Source organism: Pimephales promelas, chromosome 22 (genome assembly GCF_988280905.1).
Source record: "Pimephales promelas chromosome 22, fPimPro1.hap1.1, whole genome shotgun sequence".
NCBI classification, from domain to species: Eukaryota; Metazoa; Chordata; class Actinopteri; order Cypriniformes; family Leuciscidae; genus Pimephales; species Pimephales promelas.
In genome coordinates this window covers 17,789,556-17,801,731 of record NC_142790.1, presented here as the reverse complement: position 1 = coordinate 17,801,731, position 12,176 = coordinate 17,789,556, and the positions used below count along the sequence as shown (strand labels likewise).

The window sequence follows — 12,176 nt, the reverse complement described above, 5'->3', positions numbered from 1 at the left end:
TTATCTCTACGCATTTTGAGCTATCCGCGTGTATGCGTATATGTCTACGCCATTAACGTCCGTGTCATTCCGCGGGTCCGTACACGCAGTCAAATCTCCAGTCATGTATGCCATTAACCCCAGTGACGGTTAAGTTTAGGGATGGGGTTGAGGTAAGTCATATCTTTTTTTTACCTAGGATGGAAAGGGAACAGTCATGAAAGCCATTAACCCCAGTGACGGTTAGGTTTAGGGACGGGGTTGAGGTAACTCATATATTTATAACGTTAAGTCAACGGCGTTCATAAACACGCTGAAAGGCGATTATGCGTCTTGATAGCACGCCAAAAATGGAAATACGAATTGGCGTGTCATACACACGCTACTTCAGGAGATCAGTCTGGAGCGTGAAACAAAGGCTCTATGGTCCCTTTTGTTTAAAAGTTTCGCTATTTTGGAAGCTACTTTGGTTTTTACCGTAGTTTCATCCCGTGTCGTGTATCTTATTTAGATTCTTATCCATAACGTTTGATCCTTAACCAAAAAGTCTGGTATGGACTACAGAGCTATTTCAAAGTTGATGGGACTTCCCTGATCCATAATCCACAAATGGATAGGATACGTCTCGGAACAGTGATGAATATTTCCAGGAGTGGTCGACCAACTAAAATCTCTCCAACAGAATGTAAAATCATAAAGTAACACAAAGTAACCCGATATAATGGCCAAAGAACAAGCCTTCAGCATCCCAACAGTCAAAGAGTGGAGCCTGCAAATTTTTTGTGGAATTACTTTGAGGTCAGAGTGCAAATTACAGGGGTGTTTGAGGGGGTTTGACCACCCAAAAGAAGGCTTGATCCCAGGACAATGATGGTGGAAGGGGGTTGGGTGTCAAAGAAAATAGTCTACCCATAATATGAAGCCTTATGTAAATATAAAGATACATTTATATCTCTGACTGGTTTTAAGTTGTAAATTTGGCCACTCCTAAAATGGGGCATACCATTAATATTAGCAGTGGAATTAAATGTGCATTTATTGCATGGGCAAAGATCGTAATCTGATGTGCATTTATTGTATGGGCAAAGATCGTATGTGTTTAAAATGCATATACACAGTTCAGTAGAATGATAACATTTGCCCTCTTTAATGCGGTTAAACTTGATGTATGAAGCAAACTGTTTTCTGAAATTGTCCCAAACAGTTTTTGTCTATCTGTCAATCAATTGCGTGTGAAAGTTGCGTTCAATATCAAAATATATCGTGTTTTTACAATGCCCTTTCTGACCCCTCTGAAGGCCTTCTTTATTTTGTGCTAAATATAATTTTGGAGCAGTCTCATTGTATGAGACTCATCTGTAAAATAAGTAAAATGTTCATAAATATTATTATTCCTATAAAAAAGAAATATATATAGTTATGACTGGTTGGGATATTGAAAATTGGATTATATTTTCTGGTCATAAAAAAAATAATTTTATGGCTTTTGAATAATGTGAGGCAAGCACTATTATGTTGTAACAGTAGAATTGTGTGTAATGTTAAGAAGTGGGTGAATACCATGGTGAATGCCATACTATAAATAACAATTATTTAAATCACTGGATACTGAGGGCATGAAAAGACTCTGTATTATCAAAGTTCACAATATATTCCATTCATTGCACCATTACCATACTAAATGAAACCGTTTCACAAAAGTGCCATCCAGTAGGACACAAAAAAACACGTATGAAGGGGATAAAAAGGCAGCTATTGAATAGTCGAGTTGTTTAAAGAATAAATAACAAAGACGTACGTTAATATACATCAATAAAATTGGTAAAATGTAATAGATCATGCTTGGTCGAGTGTGAATATGGACGCTTGAGTCCTGAAGTGAGTGAACACTAGAGGTCGCTGTATTTCTCGGAGATGTGGCGTATGACGCTTCACTTGCTCTAATACGGAATTCCCTATCATCTCCAGTCAGAAACAGCATAAGGCCTCAACCTCATACACCTCGACGTTAGAAACGGGTACAGGTAAGACTAAATATCTTTAAATACATGTCAGCTGCTCCGGCTTGGCGGCACATATAATTACAGAAGGAAGACAAACGTTTTGTGGTATTCAAACGACTTAATGCTTAGAGGCCATTTTACATCAATATCTCAAAAGCTTCGCCGTATTGCCCCATTAGGTTAATACCAAGTGTTGTTTGCCTTTTTTCTAGGTTATATCTTAATGTCATTCGTTTATCTGGCATTAATATGTCTTAATATTTCTCCTACGCGTCAGTTTACCAGTATAACGTTACCTGAAAGCTAGCGAGTTGCTACCTAGCATTGCTAATGTGTTGATACTGTTCTCAAAACAGACATGAAATTAAAACATTGTATATTTAGGATGTTAACATGCTATTAGTAAGGTGTTCTTGGCGGCAGATAAATGCTGAGACCGTCTGAAGTGTGAACAGTGAGTTCACGTTATACACATTCACATGAATTCTGCTGTCTCTCAGATGTCTAAGCTATTTAAATTGCATTGTTTGGCCAAAACAAAAGTGACCAAGAATGGCTTTATTTTGATTTTGAACCCATAGTTTCCTAAACTTCATATGCCAGCGGTTGGTAAGTTTACTAATGACCTCAATAAATGGGTTTTCTAGAGATTACCTTAAGAATCATGCTAAAATTGGCATGCTTTGGCAAAGGAGTCCTCAGATGCCAAAAAAATATTAATTATTTTACAATAGGGAGGATTAAACTGTCATGACAACGATGTAGATTTGTGTGGACATTTTGCCTGATGACTATGCCGCAAAATAGTATAATATGTTCAAGCTTATGATGAATAAGCTGACTGGGGAAGAAAAGTATTTGTATTTGTTGTACTTTTGGTTTGAATCTGTCAATGTGATCCAAAAACCCACAGTTGATGAACCTTTAATGAACAGTCAGCCAAAAATTTAAATTGTCATCATTTTCTCACCCTCATGTCATCCCAAAACTCTATGAATTTCTTATGTGAACACGACAAAATGTATTGCTAATGATCATTATAACTTTTGGTTACCAGTATTCTTCCAAACATCTCATTTTGTGTTCCACAGAAGAAAGTAATATAAATGTGTGTCATCACATTAAGGTGTACAATTGATGACAGATTTTTTTTTATTTTTATTTTTTTATTTTTTGCATTAAATATCCATTTAATGCACATTGTGATTTTCTTTTACCTTAATGGACTCCTAGGCCCTTCTCTGACTGTAATTGTTGAAACTTTGACAACCTACAGATCCTGTCCAACTGATGAATGTGGGTCAGAGAGTCTTGCTTTGGCTGATCTAATAAGATTAAATGTGACCAGGCTCAAGCAGTTTGACGTTCACAAACTGTTTTCCCACAATGATCAATCAAAGCGCTTGAGTTTATTTAATACAGTGCCTTAAAGAGCTAATCGGGTGCAAAATTTACTTTTATATGGTGTTTGCATATAAATGTGTCTTTGACACAACCATCATACAATGAAAAATATCCATTCACTCCTTTTTTTTTAATCCTCAAAAAGCCTTAAGTAAATGCTCTCAATAATCAAGCTGTTTAGATTTTCTGAGCAAAATGATGTCATATTACTCATGCTCCACCCGCAACCATTAACGGACTGTCCCGTATTGCCATATTTCTGCCCTCACCTTTTTGTATACTGTCCACCAAGGCAGCGCATTGTGTCTTGTGTCGACACCCCCCATGGAAGGGAGGGCTTGAGTGAGCAGTTGCTCATTATCAATTAAAGAGACATTCACCAAAAAACGGGTCACTGTGAACAGAGCTGTTTTGATGCGGTAAAAAGGGTATTGTTTTAGACAACAATCGAGGAATTTTAACCAAAGTATGTTACAAACTTTACATGAAGACCCTAAAGAATCATACCAACTTGTATAAAATGAGCATCCGATGACCCCTTTTAAAAGTACTAAAAAAATTATGGGTAATAATGAATGAATCATTATTGCTATTAATAGCAATCCCACCTACTGAGGCTGAAAGAAGAGTTTTTACGCAGCATATATCATAAATCTGTGTTCATTTATGAGTTTTTAGTGTGTTAAATAGGTGAGGGATCATAAAAAGTCAGTGTCCTCTTCAACAGCTGCGCGTCTTATATATGTCACCATAAGCTGGGCTGATCCTAACGGTGTGACGCCACTCCATCTTGTTTATGTCCCCTGTTGTAAAACCTCTCAATCTCTGGGTCAGTGATTTAGCAGGGCTGGGCCAGTTGTGGGACTTTGCCTCTCTTAATGTACAGAAGTTACACAGAAGATGAAAAAAATAATAATTTAGCAGATACTTGAGCATTTACAACTAAACTTGACTGTGATATGTGTCTGAATCCTAACAGAATAATAATAATCCTAATTATATCACTCAAGAGATGTATTTATTGAGAATATTAGCTGTCCTTCTGGCTATAGAAACAACTGTCTGTACACAAGAAGCCCTAGAAAGAACGATGTGGGAAATGCTATTAATAACCCAGCTAAACCCAATCCTGTTGGTCACATGTTCTGATGCACCAACCCTCGGTCACTCTTGCCTCTAAAATGTGGCGTCTCGAACGTCATAACATGTAAACAATGACCAGCAAAACTTATATCCTCTGCACCACAACACACAGTAGACATGCTGCTAAATATAACCCTGACCCAATGCTTGTCCCTTCACATGAGCTCCGCTTAGTATGATGCTTAGTCCTATAAGTCACAGGTGTGTTAGGTTTGCTTTTTCTCTGAAATATGCATCTATAAAAGTTAATTTTATTTAGAAAACTTGAATGAATTCTTTTTTGGTTCTTGCTTTTGTTTTGTTTTTTCCCTATAGAATAATTGCTAGTTCTGCCCTATTGTTAACACCTGTTGTCGTTACATCTGCTTTACGTTGTACCATTTTAAAATAAGTGTGATTTATTAGATTTCAAACCTGATTTGTTTGCTCTCACAGATACCCTACGGAAGTGTTTGGACGGTGCTGTAACCCTAGACCAGCCTGCAGCACCATCTGTTAAGTGAAGCGGTACTCATCCCTGAACTGATCCTGTCTGAATGCCCTCCAGCATGGTGGACTTCATGTGAAGACGCGGTGTTCTGGAGCAGAACGAGGAGAAGAGAGGATTTATCTGACACGAGCAGACCGGCACAGAGACAATGTCATCCAACAGGGGCCAGAACACCCACGGGCTCAAACAGATTGGGCTGGACCAGATCTGGGATGACCTGAGAGCAGGAATACAGCAGGTCTATACACGCCAGAGCATGGCTAAGTCACGCTACATGGAACTCTATACGTATCTTACCAGGCACTGCGGGGTGAATGGGGATTAATGGGGGCAGTAGCTGTGGCCAGCACACTGAAAGTCTTTGTCTTGTTAGGTGTGGTACAATATGTGTGAATTTTGCACTTGAAATGAGAATAAGTACAGCAATTTTTTTCTCACTATTTGGGTAAGCGCTGAAGGTGGAATTTATAGGTTTAGCTCAGGCTCTTAAGATGCAGTCATATTTACCATTGTTCGAAAAAGTTTTGTGGGCGAAATTGTCATAATGGCTGGAATAGCCACAAGATCGGGAGTTTGTTTGAAGGCAAAAGAGTTCCCAGTGTAGATTTCTCTCTTGGTATAGTAGAGCTGCAAGATTAATTGTTAAATGATTGTGATCTTCATTCAATCATCCACTCAATCTCATTCCTAAATGACAACGATTCACCTCTATCAAAATCACAGTGGAACGTTCAGATCTGCGTTTGCCCTACCGCTGACCCAGAGAGAGCAGTTGTCATGTATAGTATGACACCGCTTCACTGTTTTTTTAACCACACGTTATCGTTATTTCTGTTACAAATGTTCATATTATCACAGAAGAACTGAGTTTATAGTTCGGTTAAAAACACTGATGTCTACAGAAGCGATCAAAATAGAGTAAATCACCTTTAAAAAGAAACATTGTTCTTCAAATAATTATTGTATCGATTAAATCTTTTTAAGTGACTTAAAAAATGTATTAGTCATTCAATAATTTATTTAAGAGATTAGTTTAAAAAAACACTGATTCATCCAGTAATGGAACAAGTGGAGTAATAGTAAGTGAGCCATTTGAATAATTTATTCAAACCGATTTTTTTCTTTTAATTAGGCCTGGTTGTTCATAGCACCAAATTTCTTTGTGGTGGGAAAGGGTGAATCAAAAAATCAATGTAAAATCAAAGTACATGGCATTATTACTTTTATTGAATGCATCTCACTGCTAATGAGTGTTCCATTCAGTTTGTGTCGGGGAAATTAAAACTTACAAGGGCCTCTTTCCGCTTTCAAATTAGCAGTTTTGCATTTCACCCACTAGTGCCACATCAGCCACAGAGGCGTAATTGCGCCGAGTTTCATCTGCCACCCACTGATGTCATTCTCTACATCTTCAGTAATGTCTTTTATTTGTCTGCGTTTAGCCCTGTGTGCTAACAAAAAAAAACTTTCTGCTGTTTTTTTCTTTAGCGCTGCTGAGAATCTGAGTCTCTCAGCATGTAGGTTTGTAGTATCAAAGTGATGGATCTCATGGTTGGTGATAAAGGTGTGAAACTTAGCACCCAGAAAAACAAACATGCACACACTCAAACGAAATTGTTCTGGTAATCACTGTTTATGTGGTTATGACCTTTAAGTGAATGCACTAAGCTAATGAGACGCAACAGCTTCCAATAAATGCACACCCATGTAGAGGACTTTTAATATCGTTGACTTATTTCTGTACAAGATGCATAAAAGCTTCTCTAGCATGGCTTCTTGCGTGTCAGGGTAGATCATGATTCATGTCTAGGAATGTCTATTAAAACAGAAGTTTTCTCAAAGCTATGAGGACTGAGACTGAAGGTACTCTCTCATTCTTGTTTAATATTGAGAGGTGACCTTTGAATTTGAAACAGGTCGGTTTAAGCTTCTTGGAAATAGTACAAGTTCCTTTAAAAGATTTATTCTTCCCCATTTATAATTTCTTGCATGATTATTTTAAAGAGGACATGTTATCCTATTTTAAAAGGTCATTATTTTGTTTATTTGGCGTTCTAGAAGATGCTTTTATATAAAACCAAGCGGAAACCTTCCGGTCTCTCTTGAATCCAACATGGAAGTGTCTTAAACTGTAATTCATCGACTGGCCACTAGGACAGGCTCCAAAAGAGTCAATCCCATAAAAACCCATGTTATTTTGCCCAAGTTTACAGCCTAGTAGAAAAAGTGGTTTTGGATTTTTTTTCACAGTCTATGTGTAAAACACATTTTCACATATATTGTACATTATTGCAATTCCTATTGCATCTGTTTTCAGAAGGTTGTGCTTTTGTATTGAAACACACTGCGACATGATGATGACGCTACAGTTCACTGAGGCCTCAGCCTCTTTCTTTGCGTTTCTATTATTTTGGTTGGGGCATTATGTTAATCTAGTTAAAATTGTGAAATGCTTGCAGAAGTAATATCTGGATGTCGGATCAAGGTGTTCTAGGCAGATCTGGAGCAAGGTTCTTAGTTAGCTATATAGATCTCTTATGATGAAGACTATGAGCTTTGAACTGAAGGTCTAATGCATGTTCAAACAGATACTTTACACACTAACAGAATAGGGAAAACATTAAAAAGCATCATATGACACCACAAACTGTTAAGGAAAAAGTGGGTTTTTTCACCGGAAAATAGGTTTGAAGTTGAACTACGTCTGAATTTCATGCTAAGCAAACTGTTTATCGTATTCTTTTCGTATTTGCTTCAGACGTGTTCTAGAAACAGTCACAGAAGTAAACTCTAAGTGTGTAAGAGACATATCTGGCACTCTTAATCCACAGTATGTAGTCATTGTTATACCCTTATACAGCTACAAAGACAAAGCAACTTGGAGGCTGACATTGAAAGCATCATTATTATGGAACGGCATCCTGTCAGTGTAAAGATTGTTGTAATATCTGTCTGTCATTGTTTTCTCATTTGCTATCTTAAGACTTTAACCTACTGTTCAGACATGTGTATAACTACTGTACCAGCGTGCACCAGTCCAACCAGGCCAGGGGTGCTGGCATCCCCCCCTCCAAACCCTCCAAGAAAACTCCCACACCTGGTGGGGCTCAGTTTGTTGGACTAGAACTCTACAAAAGACTGAAAGAGTTTCTGAGGAGCTACCTGACAAACCTTCTCAAGGTAATGGCCTACACCGTGTTTATGTCTGGGATGCATGGTACATTAGGGATCATATTGATGTTGGTCAATTCTAAAATAAAGTTTGTCTTTGATCTTAATTGAAAGAGGATAACTTGAAGGCTTATTTAATTTTAATACTATACGTCTCTTTGTATGCCTTGTTAGAAAAATATTAAACCGTACAGTAAACTATTGTAGTGTTTTATGCCTAAATTTCCTTGCAGAATGTTGGAATTCTATTTGTTTATTTTGGAATTGTAATTTTTTTTTAATGACAGACAATATCTATTTACATTGACTACTGGCACTAGAATGGATAGCAGTTTGAGTTATTGTCAGTTCTCCAGACATCTTCCTGACTTCTCGCTCCTCCATCTGTGTGTGTCTGGCAGGATGGAGAGGACCTGATGGATGAGAGCGTTCTGAAGTTCTACACACAGCAGTGGGAGGACTATCGCTTCTCCAGTAAAGTATTAAACGGGATCTGTGCTTACCTCAACAGACACTGGGTGCGCCGAGAGTGTGATGAGGGACGGAAAGGAATTTATGAAATCTACTCTGTAAGAGAAACATCACATGCCCCCTGCCTGACTGATAGATTCCTGTTTTACATTTACACAATTGTTCATAAGAGTTGGAATAATGACTACACTACATTGTAGTAAGCTATATTTATTGCTCATAATAGTCAATATATGCATTTACCTGTGATCACACAAGATGTAATTAACATTCGCCTCAAGAATTTGTGAGAGATTTGATTACAGAACTTCTCTTGACTTCTCTAACTTGTCAGAACTTCTCTTGTCACTTTACAAATGAGCTTGACTTATTGGCACTAAATCTTGCATTTCTTGTTCTTGTGCATGTATGTCTATGCCTACTGTGGGTCTACTGTGATGTATTCCAGTGATTTAAACTTATTACCTAAGTAGGCTAAACTTTCTTTTCAGTCCTGAACTATAATGAAATAATTCTCTTGGAAAATTTTATATAATTCAGTTTTGTTTTATGGTTGATTGTTGTTTTATTACTTCGATTTTTTTAAAAATATATATTATTATTAATTATTAGTAGTAATAGTATAAAATCCAAATTATTTATTAAATAGTCTTTTATAGTGCAGTTGTAATAAAAAAAGTTAACTTTCTTAAAGCAGTATTCATCTCATGCCTCATTGCATTGAGAAACAGTAATAAAATGTCTATTTTACAGCTTGCTTTGGTCACTTGGAGAGAGTGTTTATTTAGACCTCTTAACAAGCAGGTGAGTCATCTGTTTATATTCTTCATTTATTGGTAATGTTTAATTGTGTGCTTGTGTGTAAATGAGTATATGCATATTTATATACCCCTGTGTTTTGTTTGATATAGGTGACAAACGCTGTGTTAAAACTCATTGAGAAGGAGAGACATGGTGAGACTATTAACACCCGACTCATCAGTGGAGTGGTGCAGTCCTATGGTGAGTGGGGCAGTGCTACATTTGTCCTATTGTCTCTCACAAAACTTGAGACAGATGTCCTGTAAGGATCTGTGCGAGTCATGTACAGTAAGTGGAATAACCCCAGTGCTGTCTGGAACTTTTAACCATTACGTTGTGATTTGGTTTGTCTCTTCCAGTCGAGTTGGGCTTGAATGAAGATGATGCATTTGTGAAGGGGCCGACATTATCAGTTTACAAGGAGTACTTTGAAACACAGTTTTTGGCAGACACCGAGCGCTTCTATACACGGGAAAGCACCGAGTTCCTCCAGCAAAACCCTGTTACTGAATACATGAAAAAGGTAAGCTAGTGACAATATCATGTGTGAATACAGTCAAGCTTGAATTTATTATCCACTCCCCTGGCAAATTCTGACTTAGTTACTTTTATTTAACCAGCAAGTGTTTTCTTGATTAGAAATGACACAGGCGTCTTATAGAAGATAAGATGATGTACAAGAGGCATCATTGTGGAAAAAGTTATTACTCATCTTTTATTTACATTTGAACAAAATGTGACATGTCAAAAATGATTCATACCCTTTGCAAACTGTCACATGGGGAAATCCAAGCTGTTCTAAAGCATCATAATTACCCTGATTCATTGGGAACAGCTGTTTTAATCAAGACAAAGGAGCTCACTGAGGATCTGTGGGCTGCTCACAAGTCAGGAAAGGGCTTTAAGACCATTTCTAAATGTTTTGGAGTTCCAGTGGCTACAGTGCAAAGTATTATTATTAGTTCCACTCTATGAAAAAGGATGTTGTTGGAAGCCAAAGGTGAGTAGTGAGAGAGGTAAAAAAGTCTCCCAAGTATCACCACCAAGGCCATCCTGATGAATCAACATCTCAAGGCAGACAGTCCAACAGACACTGCACACCACTGGGCTCAACGGACGCAGACCAAGGAAGACACCACTTCTCCAGATAAGGCACACAAAAGCCCACTTGGCCTTTGCAAATACTTATCTGGACAAAGAAGGGCTCGTTCTTCGTACGTTGCTTAAAACATCCGAGATCAAATGAGACATCTAAGATGATATCATCGTGCTAATCATGATCCGGCTAATTGGGTTCTTCGAACACTCCTGTTGCTTATGATTAGTATCGCTGAATTGAGTTATCTTTCTCGCGTTGGTTTAAAAGGGGACATGTATCGATAGCAGAAACAATGATCAGCAACGCTGCTGTTGGCTGTTCAGCATGGCCAAAGAACATGCCCAGTTTTTCTCCCAAGCAGAGCAAGCGCTTTTAATGGAAGGTTATCCCGAATATCCGTCTTTAATTAAAACGCCAGGAACACCTCAAAGTGTGCAAAAGCCAGGAGAGAGTGCTGGCAAAAGTAGAAGACAAATTAAATGCGTTTGTGGTGGCCATGTTAGATGTTTTAATAACTTATTATTATTTTATTTTTATTTTCATAATTGCTTTGTTCATTGTAATGTCGAGTCACCACACTGTAATAATGGACATGGTGAAAGTGAAGTACAAAAATATTCTACTTAATGGTAATTTTACTAGGCCTTATAGGCCTACTAGTCTCTTTTAAAAAGGCACTGTTAAATAAATGATTGTCTGTTTATAAAAGCAACCAAGAAAAAGGCTGAGAAAAAAAAATAATGGTTCTCCAGCACCCTGGCAGAAGAGCTGACCCTTGGGTTGAATGTGAATTGCCCCGTTGTCCACATGTACAGAAAGTCCTACAGAAGAGCCTTTTATTTTAGGCTTAATTAAACATTTTTTTTCTTTTTCTGATGTTGGCAATGTTGTGTAATATGGCACATGCAATGTCAGAGGCCCTGTCAGGTGCAACCCTTAGGCTTTTCAGACCCTGAAATCTTCCCTTTAGTTGGCCAAAGCTCATTTCATTGTGTGCCCTTGTCCTAGAGCTGCATTGTATGGAGACAGGAACTGTGACATTGCATGTGCTATATTACACAACATTGCCAACATCAGAAAAAGAAAAAAAAAATCTTTAATTAAGCCTAAAATAAAAGACAAGACAAATTTTGCAAAATTCTAAAAGCCCCCTTTCTGCTCACAAAATCCCTTCATTGAGGCCTTGATGGTAACATGTGTGCAGTCTACAGTGTATAGCACCAATCACGTAAATTAAGCCTGAGGGACTGTGATTCATAATCAGCATGGTCATCATGATTACAATATCTTCATTAAAAATTATAATATACCCTAAGTTGTCAAAAAAAAAAAAATTAAGAGCGCTAGGTAAACTTGCGAATGACACGACAGAAAGCTTATCAAGTTCTTCGCATCTCCAATAGTGTAAAGGAAGAAATAATTTTAAGGCAATGCAAACATTTTGTGCTGTTGTTGAAGCCTGACATCGAATCGAACATTAATGTGCATTTCCAACAAAATAATAATGTTAATGTTAACATTAATGTTAAATGACACCCTCACGACGATCGTTTCATGAGAAAAGAATAAATAAATCTCAGAAATTAGGCTACACTATCGCGCTGCGCTAAAGGAC

At 37.6% G+C, this 12,176-nt stretch overlaps 1 protein-coding gene across 1 annotated transcript in view; it reads left to right on the top strand.

Moving 5' to 3' along the window:
* The first annotated feature begins 1,890 nt into the window (after positions 1 to 1,890).
* cul1b (cullin 1b) overlaps positions 1,891 to 12,176 on the top strand; it is a 59,450-nt gene continuing 49,164 nt past the window's right edge. Inside the window, exons 1-7 of the mRNA XM_039666805.2 lie at positions 1,891 to 2,003; positions 4,965 to 5,307; positions 8,022 to 8,199; positions 8,592 to 8,759; positions 9,415 to 9,465; positions 9,573 to 9,663; positions 9,822 to 9,985. Of these exons, the coding sequence (XP_039522739.2) occupies positions 5,168 to 5,307; positions 8,022 to 8,199; positions 8,592 to 8,759; positions 9,415 to 9,465; positions 9,573 to 9,663; positions 9,822 to 9,985 (792 nt within the window). The 5' untranslated portion in view covers positions 1,891 to 2,003; positions 4,965 to 5,167. The remainder of the gene's footprint in view (positions 2,004 to 4,964; positions 5,308 to 8,021; positions 8,200 to 8,591; positions 8,760 to 9,414; positions 9,466 to 9,572; positions 9,664 to 9,821; positions 9,986 to 12,176) is intronic.